At 35.0% G+C, this 18,801-nt stretch overlaps 1 protein-coding gene across 1 annotated transcript; it reads left to right on the top strand.

Moving 5' to 3' along the window:
- Positions 1 to 126: 126 nt before the first annotated feature.
- LOC146131881 (ubiquitin carboxyl-terminal hydrolase 20-like) lies at positions 127 to 18,770 on the top strand. Its single transcript, XM_083396428.1, has 23 exons — positions 127 to 267; positions 889 to 942; positions 1,661 to 1,723; positions 1,858 to 1,959; positions 2,268 to 2,349; positions 2,924 to 3,110; positions 3,829 to 3,913; positions 4,419 to 4,526; positions 4,799 to 4,924; positions 5,409 to 5,557; positions 6,389 to 6,440; positions 7,574 to 7,769; positions 9,606 to 9,730; positions 10,984 to 11,150; positions 11,680 to 11,784; positions 12,217 to 12,352; positions 12,719 to 12,815; positions 13,321 to 13,447; positions 14,096 to 14,265; positions 14,870 to 15,060; positions 16,237 to 16,336; positions 16,742 to 16,810; positions 17,164 to 18,770. Exons 1-23 carry the CDS (start codon positions 202 to 204, stop codon positions 17,289 to 17,291), a joined length of 2,685 nt encoding a protein of 894 aa, XP_083252554.1. The 5' UTR covers positions 127 to 201; the 3' UTR covers positions 17,292 to 18,770.
- Positions 18,771 to 18,801: the final 31 nt, after the last annotated feature.

The raw sequence follows: 18,801 nt of genomic DNA, 5'->3' as shown, positions 1-18,801 counted from the left end.
GATTAAGTAATAAATATTTATTGATCGAATTTCGGTATCAAAATAGTCTTTTTAAGACTTCTATGCACCAATATTAATTAGTCACGCATCGATGCAAAAAAACTTGTCATGGTTGATAACCTTTTTTGGAAATTCGTCATTTTAAGTTTTGTGCACTTTCAAAGTTAAATATATTATTTATTAGATTTATATTGTGTAAATATGGCGTGCCCTCACATTGAGATTAATGTGGACAAGACAAAACAGGAACTTATTAGAAGCTCAGAGGTTAGTGTGGGTAGAGGTTTATTAATAAGTTAGTCTACTTCCTACAGAATTTGGTTGTTGGTATTTTTCTTGTTAAAACAAAGAAAAAACTGCGCTGGTCGTTTTTTTTTCTTTGAATCCTACAACATTTTCGTCGGGTGGTTATATTGCTTGCATTTGGGGTTCGGTGGCCAAATATTGTAGTAATATAGTATAGTATATTTATTTGGCGCTGGTCTAGAATCCCACCACATTTTAGAGGTTTATGTTGCTAACAATATTTGGGTTATAATGAGTTTGAGTTCGGGTGAATCAAGTATCATTATTATATTTGTTCTTACATATTTATGCATTTCTTGCAATTCAAGTTTAACAACTCGTTTCATTACTGTAAAAAAGTGGTGGTTCCTAGACCAGCTCCATTATCTATTTGAGAATACAAACGTAAATTTTAATTTAAAATATTTTTTACCAAAATTTAAATTTTTCTGCTCTTGCCTTGCAGTTATTTTTATTTAAATGTGTGTGTATTTGTGACACTATACAAGCAAAATGCGTTTTGGACCTTTGGTGCACCCATAGTTACCCAACATACTTTCCAGTTGGGTTAAAAACTTTATTTTAAATTGTTTCAAATTTCAGGGAAGCTGTCAAGTTTGCAAAGTTCCCGGACCAAACTTGTGGGCTTGCTTGTCGGTAAGTTTAATCTGTGTTTTATAGTTGCAATTCATAAAGATGCAATGGAACTGTGCCAGATAGGACTTTGGATGCTTATGTCAGTGTTGTAATGACCTAAGTCAATGACTTTTGTTCATAATCATACTAGTGTAAAAATTCTAATAGTGTACTGTTTAAATTTATGACAAGAACGTGACTTAAAGTTGACTTACTCTAATAATGACTTGGATTGGGACTTGACTTGTTATTTATTCAAAAAGACTTGACTTGGACTTAAGTTATTTTAAAATGACTTATTTACAACACTGGCTTATGTAGCTTAAAATTGCATGTTTGCAATTAAGTTGCTGCTAAAATTTGCGCGGCTCTTTAGCGTTCAATTAGATAAAAACACTGGGAAAAAAATTAATCAGTAAAAAAACTAAAAGTGCGACTTTGCATGTTTGACTGACTTTGCGCGACTGGTCGCATTTAACAGAGATTTTAAGCCATAAAATAGCATCTAATTTTTGTCAAGGAACATAAATATGGGTTATCATGTTAGTTGTTTGCAACCAAACTGAAAAGTAACCATTTTATTTTGAGCAGTTATAACAAACGTTGTTTGTTAATACTTTGATGTTATGGATTAAACATACCTTTATTTATTTTCATATTTACAAAAAAATAATTTTCACTTGCATTTGTCATTATTAAAACTAAATTTGTATGACTTTATACATTTGTTTTAAAACAGGCATCTTGTAAGTTTGTTGGTTGTGGGGAATCAAAAAATGACCATGGGTCAAAACATTATGAGGTAAGATTCCAAATAAATTGAAATTATTTAACTAAGCTTCTTACCATCAAAATATCATGTGCATTTTTTTGTTAGTTTAATGATTGCAAGATATAATTTAAGGTTATTAATTTGATTATTAATTTTTCATGCAGCTGGAAAAACACTTTGTTTCAATGAACTTGAGATCGTTTAGGATTTGGTGTTATGCTTGCGAAAAAGAACTTCATCTTGGGCAGTTTAATCCAATTGAAATGGTCAGTGTCTTTTTGTTTATATTCATTCATAAACATTATTTGCTTGAAAAACAAGAATTTTTAAAAAGGCCAATTAGTAACTTATCTACATTATGAATAGCCTTGAATTGGTTTGAAATTAATCTCTTTTAAGCTGTTCGGAAAAGGAACTAAAGTTATAAATTAGTATTAATTATAATGTTCGCTAAAATTATCTTACTGTATGTTCTGAGTTATTTGTCATATGACTGGATGTTTTAAAAATGTCTAGTGATTTTCTATTAAATTGTAAATACACTTTCCTTTTTAAATATGCTTTTCCTTTGCAGAAGCAACTAAGACACGCTAAGTCTAAAAAAGTGGTTCCTGGTTCTGCTTGCTTAGCTCAGAAACTTCCACCTAACAAAGCAGGTTAGTTTAATACTGGTTCTCTTATGTGAGGACACATTTAAAACAATATTTATGAAACTAACATGTACTAATTTTACTTGGGGACACTATGCACAGATCTGTAATGTAGCTTCATAATGAACTGCACGCTTGTACCTAAACGTCTTAATCAAGACAATGTCAATCTACTTAACCTTTTTTGCTTTGCAAATCATTATAATACTGATATTATATTTGGTTAAAAGGCTAGTTGACCTAATTAAAAAAACTAACTGATGCTTTCTTCTCGGTATTGTAGTATTTTCAAAATGTGTGATATAGCCAATTCTTTGTTAAAGATGTTTTACTACAGACCGGGGGGATGGGCAATTATTTTTGAGTTGTGGTCACATGAGAAACAGAAAATATTGTGTAACTTGTGTTGGTATGGACCACGAACAAGAACTGAAATAACATAACTTTTTCAATATTTTTCAAAAGAAACTGTAAATTAGAGTATGGACAAGTGGTGTTGCCTTACAAGTGTAATTCATTTATATAATTCAATAATAACACAAAACCTCATCAAACTCTGTTTTAATTGCATTCTTTACAGACAAACAAAGTGAATCATCACCGGTTGCCCAGTCACCTGCTCTCAACTTTGCCACACTGCCATCGCTAACGATGCTACAGCAGGAAACTAGGGACGTAGCCCCTGAGGTCACTAGAGGTCTTACTGGGCTGAGAAACCTGGGCAACACTTGCTACATGAATGCAGCCCTACAGTGCCTGTCTAACTGGTAAGTTTAATTAGGAAAAAGTGTTTTTAAGGCCTGAGTGATTTTAAAGAAAAAGGGCCTTTTAAACTACACTAAAGGTCTCTTTTAAAACAAATGTAGTTATGGAACACTATATACAGATCTGTTCATAAGTTAAATGGGTGTAACTGATGTGGCCGTCATATCACTGATGATTTAATGAGCATTTGCCAAAATGTTTGAACAATAAAGCATGTCGCTTTTTATGTCTATTTGGGCCGTTATTTTCACCATTAAACTATTGTAGTTATATTGTTGAACACTTTTTAAAGCATCCCAGTCTTATTGCTTGAGTGCGCACATTCTGAAATAAATAACTTGAAGAAATTAAAAAAAAATATATAAAGTTAGATGTGCTATCAATCTAATAGAATGTGGTTTTCTAAAACTTTGGCTTTCATGTGAATTGTTACAGTTATCCGATATTCTGTCGCCTATTCTAACAATTAACTGCCCCTTAATAAAAAAATATTTGTTGAACACTGCACTAGAATGACACAATAAATTGCATTAAATTTAACCTTTCTAAAATAGCATCTCATTTTTATGTAGTTTTTTAACACATTTGGTTCAAATTTGTTTTCTTCTAAATTTGTCTTAATTAAACAAATAAAAACTTTGTCATAACAAATAAAAACTATGTCATAATATTTTGATTTCAAAAAAGAAGCCCCTCCACAATAATTTATCTTTCTTTTAGTCGCCAACTCAGTCTTTTCTTCATGCAAATGGGCAAGATCATTGATCGAGGTCAAAAAAGCAAAATGACAACGAGCTACGCCAAGGTGATATTACTAATAATTCTTATGCCTCACATGTGTATATCTAGGAGAGTTATTGCTTCATTTCATGTATAAAAAAAAGAGAAAATATAGTGAACAAATTAGGTCAAATATGTTTCAGTTAGATTTCCTTATTTTTACTTTATTAAAGGGCTTCCTGTTTAAGGACATAGTTAAATTTATTTATGAGCCTTTACCAATCGTATAACCATTTAAGCATATGTTTCTTATTTTGCCAAATTAGAATGTTTTTTTGCCTGTTTAAGCATATGTTAAACGTTATCCAGTTTGGCAAATTTTACCCTAGAACAAATTCTCCACCTATTTAAACATGCGTAATTGCGTATATAACCTTTTTTTCCAAATTTAACGTAAGAATAATTTCTCAGCCAACTCATGTACATATTACCTGTTTTGAAAATATTCCACTTAAAAAAAAATGTCTTACATTTAAGAAGCATATGTTAAACAGAGTGACAAATTTAACCTTGTAACGAATTCATTTCAGCTTTTAAATGATCTCTGGAACAACAAGAGATTCTCCAGTGTGGCTCCCTCTGCTGTCCACTCCACTTTGCGCATGATCAATCCGTCGTTTAAGAGTTACCAGCAGCAGGTACACTAACAAGTATTATTTAAAAAAAAAAATTTAATTGTTTCAAATTTTTTTAGGTATTGTAAGACCTTAATTCTATTTAAACAAGATAAAGGATTATTTAGTTTTTATTTTTTATCCAAATTTTTACTCGTAAGCAAAAAGTCAATCTGTACTGACCCTGTTAAGAGTGATGTATTTAGTTTTTTGTGAAAAGGCAGACGTACAAGTTTGCTATCATTTTTATAATTTTTATTACTTCCTAACAACGAACAAACAAATTGCACTTCCAGGACACGCAAGAGTTTCTTCGTTGCTTTATGGATCGTCTCCACGAAGAATTGAAGTTTGCGGTCGCTGTCGATGAGGTTCCTCTGAGACCAACTAGTAATGAAGCTGGGGGTGATGCATCATTCACCGTGAGTTGTTGTATATATTTGCACCCTTATTTAACAAAATAAAAATATATTTAGATATGCTACGCACGGATCTGTAAGTTGGTTTGATAATAAACCTCTATGCCAAAAAAGTTAAGTAAAATAACATATATATTTTGGGTAAAGACGTTTTTAATACAGATTAACTGATTAACTGACATTGAGGTTCAACAAATTTGAAATGTGTCTTTTGGTGTTGGAAGTGCTACTAAAATTGTTTAAAGATTAGCTCAATGTTACATACTTGATTGTGGGCAAATATTTCTTCTCGGCCTAAATACAATATCAAGCCAGTTATTTATCTGAAGTTAAAAATATGCAAATTAGAACAACCTTTAATACCGTTGTTTGGTGCATAGCTCTTGGAAGATTCAAAATTGTAAGTAGGGTATATTCAAACAAAATAAAAGAAAAGGAATTTTAGACTGTTTAATTCAGTAGTAAAAATACATTTTTTTACTTTTAGGTTCCAACTGTAATTACCCCAAGCCTCCCAACTGGTTCAAACGACGACGGTAAATCCATGACAATGAGCACATCTTCTGAAGAAAGCTTCAAGTCCTGTCAATCAATGGATGTTGAAAGGGACGAATCTGTAGTCGAACAAATGGAAACGTAAGTGACTCTATCTGTCCGACCCTTCGCCAAAGGCTATGTGCGATCATAGTTTTGCATCAAGTTTGTTACAGCTCTTCTGGCAAATGTAATTTTTTATTTCAACGTTTGCCAGAAGAGCTCTACAAACTTGATATTATGCCTGGCAGCAATAGCTTATATAGTTTTTGCATGTAGAGATTTTTCGTACACCCTATGTTTGCTTTTGTCACTATTAGAAAATCGATTAATTTGCTTGTTATTTTCCGGGCAATAAATGTGAAACAAAAGACTTGTTTCAAAGCAAATGGACTCGGTAAAATAATTTAAAATCAGCTATGATCGCAAAGCACTTCCTCATATAAAATATGATACCTGTAATATTACGCAATTTTCCAGTTTTTGCAATAAAACAAAACGAAAAAGAACGTTCAAGATGAATCAAAATTTTCTTTTTTTTCACAATCTGCCTGAATCTGAATGGTGAAAAACAAACGATTCTGGTTGCACATCAATGATAAAGATTAAACTAAGTACAGAACCTAATAAACCGAAAATCAGTTTGTTTGGATGTTATATGATAAATATATTTCGCCACTAAAATCATCATCAATGTCTAAAGACATAACACAAAAAAACTAAAACCGTTAAAGTAATGATTAGATTAAATACTTAAAGTAGCATCTGCATTTACTACTAAAATGGAAGGACTCACAAAACTGTTAAAAGACAAGGTTGTCACAAGTCCTTGTATCTTTAAAAGTCCTAAATATCTTTAAATTATTTACATTTACACAAAATTTCATTTTGCTGATGTGAATCCTGTTAACTTTTTTTTATTTTTGTTTTTAGGGATGGTGAAGAACATCCGATGATTGCCAGAAGCGTTCTCTCATTTCCACAGGTGAGTACCTGAAATACGTTTTTAAATATATTTAGTCAAACAACCTTAAATTAGACCTATAGAGACTTATTCGTTGCATTGTGACTAAACTTGGTTCGCCTACAATATGCTGAAAGCTATTGATTAATGAAAATAGGGGCCTAAAAGTGTAAAGATAAACAAGAGCTAATTTGCTAAAGAAACTGAGCTGATAATTTTGTGACCTGAAAAAATACTAACTAAGTCATAGAAAAGTAAAAACTGGTTCGCCGAATTATAGTTATGGCTTGCACCCGGATATGTGACTGAAAAAGGAAAGGTTACTTAAAAAACAGAAAAAAAAATAAAAGTAAATATTGGACAGTGAAGTCTTACACACACCTTTGTTTATAGTTTGTTTTTCTGAGAATATAAAAAAAGTTTTGACGGAATGTTTTATCCATTTTTACATAAAAGTAGAGATACTTTTCAATGTTATTCTATTGGTCAAAACCAGCGTTTGTCAACCGTGGCCTTAGGACCCCTGGGGGGCCACAGTGCATCTTTTTGTAATTATCCCCCTTTATCTTAAATTTGTGTTTTTCATGATGAACTCAGCGACCTCCCTCGTGACATTTCGCAACATATTTTTCTAAAACGTAAACTTTGTTGGGGGGGCACAACAAGTATTAAGAGCCTATGGGAAGAGGCCACAAGCCAAAAAAGGTCGAGAACCACTAATCTAAACCAGTGTTTCACCCTTGAAATACCCTAGTTACATATTGTTTCGCAAAAAGTTTGAAGGAAATAGATTTTCACAAAGGAATGGAATCTGAATGAGAGCATTTAAAACAGAAAATGTAGGACTTATATATACGTTTAAAATCAACCCTAGTTTTATAATCTTTGTAAATGGCCGTATTTGTCTAATGCTAAATAGTGGCACTATGTAAAGACAAATAGTATTGAATTCTCGACAAGCTTTCGCACAACTGTGCTTCATAAGATCAAAGCAGGCATTTATAAAAAGGAAGGCATACATTGAACCGATACAGCACGGTTGTGCCAAACCTTGTCACGAATTCAATACAAATTTGCCTTTACATAGTGGCACCCGAAACCTCTATTTAGTTTTATAATGTTGCACTCGAAAAAACGAGGACTTTTTCCTCCAGGAGTTGGACCAACTCCACGCCTCCGGCTCCCCTTTATTCCGGAGCACCTCGATGCCCTCCATCACATCCTCCGATCCTCTTACTCCTCCCGTGTCCAGAAGATCTCCTCAACACTTCGAGTCACCAAGGAAGCGAACGGTTTCTATGCGAGCCTCGCACCATCCGGAACAACTGATGAGCACTCCAATGAATAAAGGTAAGTTTTAAGGAGTGTTGTAAACAAGTCATTTTGAAATGACTATAGTCTTAGCCTAGTCATTTAAAATGATTTAAGTCCCAGTCTTGTTATTTGAAATGACTTAAGTCCCAGTCTAGTCATTTGAAACGACTTAAGTCCCAGTAGGGTCATTTGAAATGACTTAAGTCCCAGTCTAGTCATTTGAAACGACTTAAGTCCCAGTAGGGTCATTTGAAATGACTTAAGTCCCAGTCTAGTCATTTGAAACGACTTAAGTCCCAGTAGGGTCATTTGAAATGACTTAAGTCCCAGTCTAGTCATTTGAAACGACTTAAGTCCCAGTAGGGTCATTTGAAATGACTTAAGTCCCAGTCTAGTCATTTGAAATGACTTAAGTCCCAGTAGGGTCATTTGAAATGACTTAAGTCCCAGTAGGGTCATTTGAAATGACTTAAGTACCAGTCTAGTCATTTGAAATGACTTAAGTCCCAGTAGGGTCATTTGAAATGACTTAAGTCCCAGTAGGGTCATTTGAAATGACTTAAGTCCCAGTCTAGTCATTTGAAACGACTTAAGTCCCAGTAGGGTCATTTGAAATGACTTAAGTCCCAGTCTAGTCATTTGAAACGACTTAAGTCCCAGTAGGGTCATTTGAAATGACTTAAGTCCCAGTCTAGTCATTTGAAACGACTTAAGTCCCAGTAGGGTCATTTGAAATGACTTAAGTCCCAGTCTAGTCATTTGAAATGACTTAAGTCCCAGTAGGGTCATTTGAAATGACTTAAGTCCCAGTAGGGTCATTTGAAATGACTTAAGTACCAGTCTAGTCATTTGAAATGACTTCAGTCCCAGTAGGGTCATTTGAAATGACTCAAGTACCAGTCTAGTCATTTGAAACAAATCCCAGTCAAGTCATTTTGAAAATGACAAGTCCCAGACAAGTCCCAATTCAAGTCGTTTACCCAATTTCCACCCATTTCTAGAGCAAGTCAATTCCCAAGTGAAGTCATTGGAAAAAATAACAAGTTAAGTCTTTAGTAAAATAACTTTGGTCAAAGTCAAGTATTTTTTGCAATAAATAACAAGCCACTTTTATTGCAACTTAAACTGGATAAAAGACATCAATTTTGAAAATCAGGTTTTGTCTTTTGGGTTTTGTTTAGCAGCTTACTTTAAATAAAAGCGCACAATGCAGGTCTTACAAATCAAATCCGCTATATTTACATTCTGTTTATACTTCCTGTTAATTACAAGCAGGAATAGGAAATTAATTGTAATAATTCTGTATTAAGCATAGCCTTTACGGATGCTACCAGGCAGATTATTAAGGTATCTCTTATCGTATTTGTATTTGTTCTCCAACGTTGTGACGCCCTACTAAGGCAGTGTTTCTCAACCTTTTTACGTGGCGATCCATATACTCAACGTATAATTTATGAGCGAAGCCTTGGCGACCCCATTCTTTTCCTTGGAATTTTAATAAGCGAAAACAGTGCATACGACATTGGCATAAATGAGTAATATTAATGAGCCATGTCTTTGTATTTGACCTTCAGTTTTCCTAAGTTTTGGAGCAATATTACTCAGAATAAATCTGGGTACTGTAAATCTAGCCGTGTGAACTACTGCAATCAAACTAAACAGCTAGTCAATTTTAGGTCGGGTTGAGAAACGCTGTAATTAAGAAATAACCGTCTTTAGCCAAACCTTCGTTTGCTAGTTCTAATAAATGCAGGTTATTCACTAAAAAAATGGCAGTTTGCCTCTAGCACTTTAGGCAACACAAAATTAGTTTTCGATTTTGTTATATCACTTTTTTATCAACTTTAATATATCACCTTTCACTGCTTTCAGTGATTCCCAAGAAGAAGGTGTACAAGTACAAAAGCGTGATATCTGACATCTTCGATGGCGAGATTAGGAGCTCGGTCCAATGCAGAACATGTTCGTCCTTTTCACACACAAGAGAAACTTTCCAGGTAACATCACAACAGACATTGGGTGAACAAATTTTATTTATAAAGCGCCGGATAACTCGAGAGAAACTTTCCAGGTAATCACGTTATAACAGGGGTCCCGGTAACTCAGAAAAATGGAATATTTACCTGATATGGCCTGATCTGATCCGATACGAATAAAGTCTATGCTCAAACAAAAAAGTTACATGAAATTAGAAATGTTGAAAAAATAAAAAATAAAAAAAACTTTGACAGCATTTTTTAAGGGTAACTTGCCAAAATATGTCGTTGCCTGAATAAAATTAATTACTTCCAGTTATTAACCTACATTTTTATGATAAACTTACGTTTTAAGATAGAAATAATAAAATCAAGGTTAAACTTTCTATATTAATTTAGTATCGTATCGACACCAATCCCAACCTGGTATAAGACGTGTACCGGTAATATCACTTGCTATCAGCTATTGACTTCATCATATTGTCGGACAACTTTAATTAACCTTCCAGGACCTTTGTCTATTTATATATCAAAAGGCCAAGAAAAACCCAATGATAGTCATGCGTTTGAAAGGTGCCATGGTAAAACCAACTTTAAACTTTTTTTCGCTGTGTTGACCATGGCATTTGTATTGTCTTGTTTGCGCATTATAATAAAAAAGTCAGGCGATTCAATTTTATGTTTTTAAAGAGCTATATTTTTTTTGGAAAGCTCTGAAATATATTTTATAAATTAATGTGACAAACAAACCTAAAAGAGTATCACACTACAGCAGGGGTGTCCAACAAGCGGCACGCGACCAAATAAAAAATGGCACGCAAGTGCCCCTAAATTACTTATTTGCTATTTAGCCAATTGTAAAAAAATACCTAATTTTTTATACAGTAAATCGCTGCAATCACGACAACTAACAATTGCTTCTAATACTATAACATTATATTGTAGTGGAGGCTAGCATTCACATAACTATAAAGTTTGGTGTGAAGAAACAAAAAGCAAAAGTCAGCCTGCTAAGTTTTATTATTTGTAAAAAACGCTTGAAAGAATTATATTACTAAACTTTGGCACGGGAAGAAGTTATAGCATAAAAAGTGGCACGCCGGCATGTTTGAGTTGGACACCCCTGCACTACAGATTCAAAGTAATCCAACTTTAATAGTACACCGAAAGCCATCGCCGGCCAACCTGCTGTCTGTCAATGATGCAAGCAAGTAGCCAACTTAAAAAGTATCACACTATAAATCCAATTCCATTCAACTTTAATTTCCATTTAGGACCTATCTCTACCAATTCCTGGTAAAGATGAAACGGCTCGTCTGCACGGGTTTTCCCCTACTATGGGAGTCCCCACCGGTAGCGCAACACCGCCCTCTGGCGGACCGTGTGCCAACACCGACGGGTACCAGACGAGAGTCTACTACCTCTGGGACTGGTTGAAAAGGTGAGTTGCTTTTGAACTTGTTCTTGGATGAAATTATGTGTGGTTATGACTAGAGCTGTGGAGTCGGTTGAAATAAGCCAAGTAAAAACAACCCTATTTAGAAATCCATCCATAGGTGTATCATATAACTCGTCCACCTACAATGCATGATTGGAAAATATTCCATCTTTTACAATATACAGTTTGCGGCTTTATCAGTTTGAAATCTAGTACTGCGCAAGTGCGCCGTACTTCAGCAAAACAATTTGACTTTGTCGAGTCCCGAGTCCGAATTTGGCTCCGCAGCCCTGTTTATGGCTGTCTTCTCTCTGGGTTTAAATTATTGCTAAGAAAAGTGAGTTGTTTTTTCGCCGTGCTAAATTATATCTTAATCGTAGAGATTGCGTGACAGATGAATTGGCATTTTTATATCTTATCTTGTCTTGAAAATTGTCAACTTTTTTTTAAAAACAACATTGTTTTATAAAATGGACTCGAGTTCGTTGTGTCACATTGCACTATATTACAACACACTACTTTTCTGTTCCAGTTGGTTCTGGGGACCTGAGGTGAACTTGTGCGATTGTCTCGCCGCTTTCTTCTCTGCAGATGAACTAAAAGGCGACAACATGTACAGCTGTGAAAAGTGCAACAAGTAAGTTACACCGTTTTTCCGCATTTCAGTGTGTATAAACTGGAACAGCTTTTTATGCGTAAACAATAATCTGTCTACAAAATTTAGATAAATGTGCCACTCTTAAAAAAGGTATATAAAACTTAATCACTGAAAAGTGACTAAACCAAATACCAAACCTGTATTGTTATTAATCTGCTTCCGAAAAAAATGTACATACTATCTCCTTGCCAGTAAATCTACATTCAATCTAGAATCTGCAGCTAGTACTAAAAGATAAAATTTATTTTTATAGACTTTATTAAAAAAATATAATTTGAGCAGGATGCTTTCTTTTAAAACTAGGCGGTACGCAGTGACATAGAAAGGCCAATAGCAAATAGGCGCCAGATAAGTTGAGGACCGCTGTCTTGATATAGGAAGGCGCGCAACTATTTTTTTGTGCATCTACAGACTGAGGAACGGGATAAAGTACTGTCGCCTGCTGAAGCTTCCAGAAGTGCTGTGCATTCACCTAAAACGCTTTCGTCACGAGTACCTGACGTCATATTCCACCAAGATTTCGTCAAACGTCTCGTTTCCACTCGAGGTAAGGAGGGAAAAAAGTTCGGACGTATTTTGTGTTTTTAATAGACCCATACTCCACTGGGGGTATAGGTATTTTTATCCAATTTAAAAAAGATTGGCTGGAGGCTTTAGAAAATAACATTGAAAAAAATTAAAAAAGTATAGCAGCTAAAAATGTGTGAATAGCTAGTTTTAAACTGAGTCCTGCAATCTACGTAAATGTACACACTGTAGTGCTAAAAAAGAACAAAAATTAGTGCACAATATTTTACTTCCGCCTCTTAACTTTTATTTGAGCACTTGAAATTGACACAGATACACATAAAGGGTTAAAACTCGTGAGATATCCTATGGTACCACTCTAAACCGAATATCCTGTGTTTTGCAGGGTCTCGACTTACGGCGCTACAAGGCAACTGACAACATGTCGGACAACACAGTGTACGACCTCTCGTCCGTTATCGTGCATCATGGAGGCGCTGGAGGTATGCTGGGCAAAAACTATTTGATATTCGATCTTTATGATATTATTGTTTTACTACTGGTAGCTTATTTTTTTTAACTTTGAATAGAATACGTCTTTCAATATATAGGTAATATATTTGAGCTGTTTTTTTTTTCTAATTTAGCTAATATAAAATTTTAGTAATAAAGTGTAACAAATTTGATTTAATTTAGATTTTTTAAAGTGGTTAAGAATTAAAATTTAACAAAATTTCCAAATAAAAAAAATAATAAAAATAAAATTGCAACTTGTTAAGAAATGAAAATAAATTGCAACCATACGCTGATACTAATTAAATGGAAATTAATTAGTACCCAACACGGTATGCTAACTCAACTATAGTCAAATAAAAAAAAACCTAATGACTAGTATTAATACAAACATAACAAATTTTAACGAGATATCGGATTTGACCAATGATAATGATTAACAAAACCATATTTTTATACTTTTTTTGCGCGAACGCTCTGTCACTCGATCCCCAGGTGGTCACTACACTTCCTACTGCAAGAACCCGCTAAACAGCCACTGGTACGAGTTCGACGACCAGTACGTGACTCGAGTGAGCGAATCAACTGTGGAGGAAGCCGAGGCGTACGTACTCTTCTACAGGTAAACTCGGCTACTCGGTGCTAGTTTGACTCGGAAGTTTTGTTTAAAAAGGCTGCTGTTCTTTTTTAATAAGCCGTTTCTCCGTCGTCGGGATGAAATAGTGTTACTTTTGACAGGTATTTAATTTAAAAAAATAAAAAACGAACCTTGTTTGTAAGTTAACCTATCTAAAGGTAAACAAATCACATGTTTGCTTTAAATTGCATTTAAAAAAGCAAAGGAATGTATTTTATTTTTCTATAAAGCTGTATTGCAACTCTTAAATGATATGTGTTTAAACATTTATATTTGACCCTAATTGTGCAATTTCTGGTCTCTATTGAGTAATAGAAAACGACGATAACTTACCAGGTAACCCACACTGTATCATCGCACCTTATACCCATAACATGCACAACAACCGACCCCTTTGTGACGTAACGATAACACGACAATGCCTTCGCGCAGCAAACGTGACGGAGACGCGTCAGTTTTTGAAATGCTGTAAATCTTGTTTTAAAATATGTATTCAAACGTTTGGCCCTGATTTGTACAACTTCAGGCCCTGATTAAATAGCATAACTTACATTGTAATCGCACCCTTACTCCTACATACTTAACAGCCTATCCCTTTTGACGTATCAATAACACGACAATGGTTTCGCGCAGCAAACGCGACGAAGACGCGAAGCGAGTTCGCGATCAGGTTCTGTCACTAGATGGCAACACAGACCCGGTTCTGATGCGGTATTACGTCGCAGTTGAGTGGATGCTTAAGTTCCTCACGTTCGCTGAGCCTGGACCGATTGACAACAGAAGGTTTCTCTGTCCGCATGACAGTAAGTGATTAACTTTTTTTTATTTTTTTATTAGTTTTATTTTAGTTATGTAGAATTATCTTTGACGTTTGTTGGACACTTTCCACAAGTTGGTGAAATTTTCGTATTTAGAATGACTGTTTTGGTTTAGTGTAAATTATTTTGGTTGGAGGCTGTAGCTCAGTGTTTCTTTATTATTTTTTGTGTTAGTGGGTACAAATCGAAGTCTTAAATTATTTGGCACAATTTTCCTACTTTCCAGTGTGTATAGAGTCATGTTATTGAGAATTATACAAAAACAATTCAGAAAGATTGTATTAATTCAAAAACGCGACATAAAGTTTCCAAATAATTGGGTACCGTTTCTTTTCTTACATTTATGATTGTTAAGAGCTTGATGGAAGGGTTTGGCTGGAGGCTGTAGTTAGACGTAGTAAGAATATGAAAGCCCATACTGAAGTATAGGTGGCATTTAGAACGTTTCAAATATTTCTTTATTCATATCCAACATAGTTCTATACAACCTACATTGTGGGCCTTAATATTCTTACGAAACAGGACTGAGCTGTACAATAAATCAATTTTAAACAAGCTGATAAAAGTTAAAATGTCATCTTTTCTCCAGATCTTGAACCGAGTTTGGCTGACCGGACCGCCGACACGGTCTGCTGCGTTTCTGAGCACACGTGGCGCGCCATGCATGAGCGGTTCGGCGGCGGACCGGCAGTGACGCACCTGCAGCCATGCGGAACGTGCATCAAGGAAGCCAAAATGCTGGAGGCGAGGAGATCCAATGAGCGCGACATGTTCCTGAAGGTACTCACTCGTTCGCGCATGTTCGCGTAATTTCGCGGTCGTTCTGACTTGTTCGCGAGTGTTCGCGTTGGTTCGCCAAACTTAGCGGTTCCTTTGCCATTATTGGCAATTAATAGTACTGCATAAATCATTTATAGTTTTAAGTATATATTTTTTTAATACGGATTAGCCTTGTATTACGTCACACTGTCCGAACCTCTATTATTGCGTCATAGTGTGCATTGTAGTAAATCTGCCTTGTTTTGCTTGCAAAAAAGAAAGGTTGATTATTAAAGGTGGAAATTTAACAAGCAAGATGTAGTTTGCCTGATTGTCAAAACGTTATATCAGTAATAAAAGAGTATAATTTCTAAGGGACACTATAGTTAAAAACACTATGCTAATTATGATAGCGTTGTAGGTCAATTGCGGGTTGATAAAATGCTGCAATTGAAAAAGTCTTTGAGCAAACAACAAGAGGTATTTCATTGTTATAAGAAAGACGTTGCTCTTGTTACAAAACTGGGCTATAAGTTATCGAAAGCAATTGCCGAAAAAGAAAAGCCTGTTCAAGACAAAATTCAGGAATCAGCTCACAGATGAGCACTTGTTAAGTGAACTTCGAGTTGGCACTTTTGCCAAAACTAACAAGATATCTGATCAGAGAAGATATCACATATCTCATTAATCGCTTAATGAGTAACTTGATTCTACACGGTTTTCCAATAAAAAATGTGTTTAAAAAATATATATGTTGTTCGATTGTCCGGGCCGCACCACCATCATAGTTATACATTATAGCCCGCTGCGATAAACAGTTGCACGCCCCTGTTCTAAGGCCTAAGCTATGTCGTTTGTGTGTTAGACTTGAGGTCAAGGAAACCCATTTAAATCACATAAACCTTAAAAAAAAACGATAGCATGATAAATAAACGCAAAAATTAAAAAAAAAACATTTTTAACCGACCCTTTTTTGCAAAGCTCCTATCATTTGTCTAACTTATTTCGCCAAGGTCCAAAATCAATGCGGTTATTAAGGAGACAAAAACTAAGTTATTCTCTTACAAAACTACCATTGGGCCAATCTTTTAAAAGGAAGTTCTACTTTTGGTTTAATCTTATAGAACGAACTACTATTGGAATGAACATTCAAAAAAACTATTTTTCGGTTCATCGTGAACTTTTCCGTTTCCGTAGTTGAGCGAAGCCGCGCAGGAGCTCTCTGGCGCCCCCACCTTCTACGTGTCCATGGAGTGGTTCAGAAAGTGGCAGAACTTCATTCACGCAAAGGAGAAAGGTAAGACGGGACTAGTATTCATAGCTTAGGGACCCAAAACTGTCTTGATATCTCCAACAATTTTTTTAAGAAACTATTATTTTAACTTTTCGAGATTAAGAGTTGCGGTTTATTTACATTTATTAGCGGTCGCCAAATCCAAATCTTAAAAAACGCTATTTAGTGACATATCATGTTTTCGCCGAACTTCTTTTTGGTTTGGCTTGGTATGTTTCAAACAGGTTTTACCCAGAATAAAAATTTTAATTTTTTAGACACCAGAGTGCATGGTAGATGCAGTTTTAGTGATTTTAAAGTTTAATTGAAGGGCAATAATAATTTTTATTTGCCTGTAAGAAAACCTAAAATAACTGTGTCGTTATTAAATAGCCACGAGTACTATCTAGTTAATTTTGTATTTTCCAGATCCGCCTGCGGAGATTGACAATTCGCCAATCGCTGTCGTGAAAGATGGAAAAGTGTCGCTTAATAGAGGTGCCTTGTACTTTGTTGGTTAATGCCAACTGACAAATCCGCATTTGAACTCACAAACCTAACCATGTTAGCTCAACCACTAATGAATTAGTTCATCCTTTTCTTCACTCGCTTATTGTGGAACCTTTTCTTCACTCGCTTATTGTGGAACCTGTTTCAATGGTGGTGTTCATATTTATTTTACAATATGCCTGTTGATAATTACTACTACCGGACTGCCGTTATTCAGAAATGATGTTTTGCTTAGTATGTTAGGCCTATAGCTTAAGTTAATGTATTTTCAACCAGTTTAAACACTTACTAAAGTTATTTTTTACCCACTTTGATCACTAACTTAATGATTTTTTTTCCAGCGAGCGACTACGGCGAAATAGCGTCTGACGCCTGGCGTTACTTGCGATCCACGTACGGTGGTGGGCCTTCAATTCCTAACACAAGTATAATACAATACCCACCTACAGACGACGAGGAGCTATCTTGACTAGTCCCAAGTAACCAGGCCCTGGTCTGCCGTCTCTAGCAGCTATATCCTTGATCTTGACGTTGTTGTTTAAGTTACGCGTGCTGAACGCCGCTTTTTCGTTTCGGGTGCGCGAATTTCGATAAATTTTAGTTTCTTAAAAGGTTTACCAAAGTGTATTGTACGCAATGGTTCGATGCTGTGCGTGTTCACTTAGCAGCCTAATTGCAATTAAAAATAGCCTAACTTTGTGATTTTAACCTACTTCCTAATGTAACTGAGTCACTCGCCATTCATTTGTTTGTTTTGTTTGAAGAACATAATGCGACGTTTTGATGCTCGCACCGGTAGCTTTCAGTGACTATAGTTTATGCTTGCTGTTTATAGCGCCACTTGGCCAGTTTGAAGGCAAATGTTTTGACGAGCTGTTTATCGGCTTGTATCTACCGATCATTATTATAGGGACGGAACCGACACCCGATACGATGTGGTGTTATCGGTATTTGTCCGACGTTGTATCGGGGACAGGGGCGGATCCAGATGGAACCACTTGAATATGCCCACTCCCCAAAACACTGCATTTTTTGCCTATTTAACTAGTTATTAAATGCAAGATTTTGGCGTTGTGCTTATCATAGTACCTATCAAAATGAAAAAATCTGCAACTTAAACATTAAAGGCAAATTTTTCGAAAACATCTTTACAAAAGAGCTTTTGTATTGAAAGTAACACATTTTCAACCTAAACTTTAACAAAATTCCTCCCTTCTTAAGTAAAAATACCTAAATCCACGCCTAAATAAGTAACCCGAAAGATAATTTTAAAAAGTCGGAGGTATTGATTTGCAACTTCATTTCAATGTTTTTTTTTTATATTTTTTAACCTTCCAGTTTGGTTAGGGTTATCTTGAAATCGCATAGCCTTTTCTAAAAGTTTTCCGGTATCAAGTAAAGGTATGACTGAAAAACGCAAGACCAGAATGCAAAACCAGAATCAAACAGCTAGAAGTGTTCAATATAAATGTTAGACATTTTTTCACTATTTCTTCTTGTAATATTATTTCCTGCTGCCTGACATTTGTCCGTAGAGAAACCCGTTATGCAACTTTTAAAACTTGCATAAGCGATTTTTGCCTGCGAACAGACTGTTACCGATCTGAGATTTTTATCAAATGATGAATTGTCATATAATTGATAATAAGTCATATAGTTGGTTGGTTTTCGATAAAAACGTGTTGGTACTTGGTCGTTGTTTCGTATGGCGTGTAATTTATTTTCTGATGAAATTTCCTTTTGTTTGTTTTTTGTGTTGTACATAGTCTGGTTTTGTCCATCTTTAAAACTAGTGTTTAAACCACGGGGTCACCAAACTTATTTTTAAATGGCTTATACAAAACTGAAAGAATTGACTATCGCGGGCCGGTTATAAAATTTTATGTCTAACTTGATGATGATTAAACAAAGAACATATAAATAATTATTCAACACAAACTGTAGTAAACTTTATGAAATTATTGTTCAGTTTAAAGTTT

This window comes from Ascidiella aspersa, chromosome 9, assembly GCF_963924565.1.
Source record: "Ascidiella aspersa chromosome 9, kaAscAspe10.2, whole genome shotgun sequence".
In the NCBI taxonomy this organism is placed as follows: domain Eukaryota; kingdom Metazoa; phylum Chordata; class Ascidiacea; order Phlebobranchia; family Ascidiidae; genus Ascidiella; species Ascidiella aspersa.
The sequence above is the reverse complement of the archived record's forward strand: the minus strand, read 5'-3'. Positions and strand labels throughout refer to the sequence as shown.

Coding starts and splice junctions, on each gene's coding strand:
- LOC146131881 (XM_083396428.1), top strand. CDS start 202: ATGGCGTGCCCTCACATTGAGATTAATGTGGACAAGACAAAACAGGAA. Junction 1,724..1,857: donor ATGGGTCAAAACATTATGAG/GTAAGATTCCAA, acceptor TTTTTCATGCAG/CTGGAAAAACACTTTGTTTC. Junction 12,353..12,718: donor ACGTCTCGTTTCCACTCGAG/GTAAGGAGGGAA, acceptor TGTGTTTTGCAG/GGTCTCGACTTACGGCGCTA.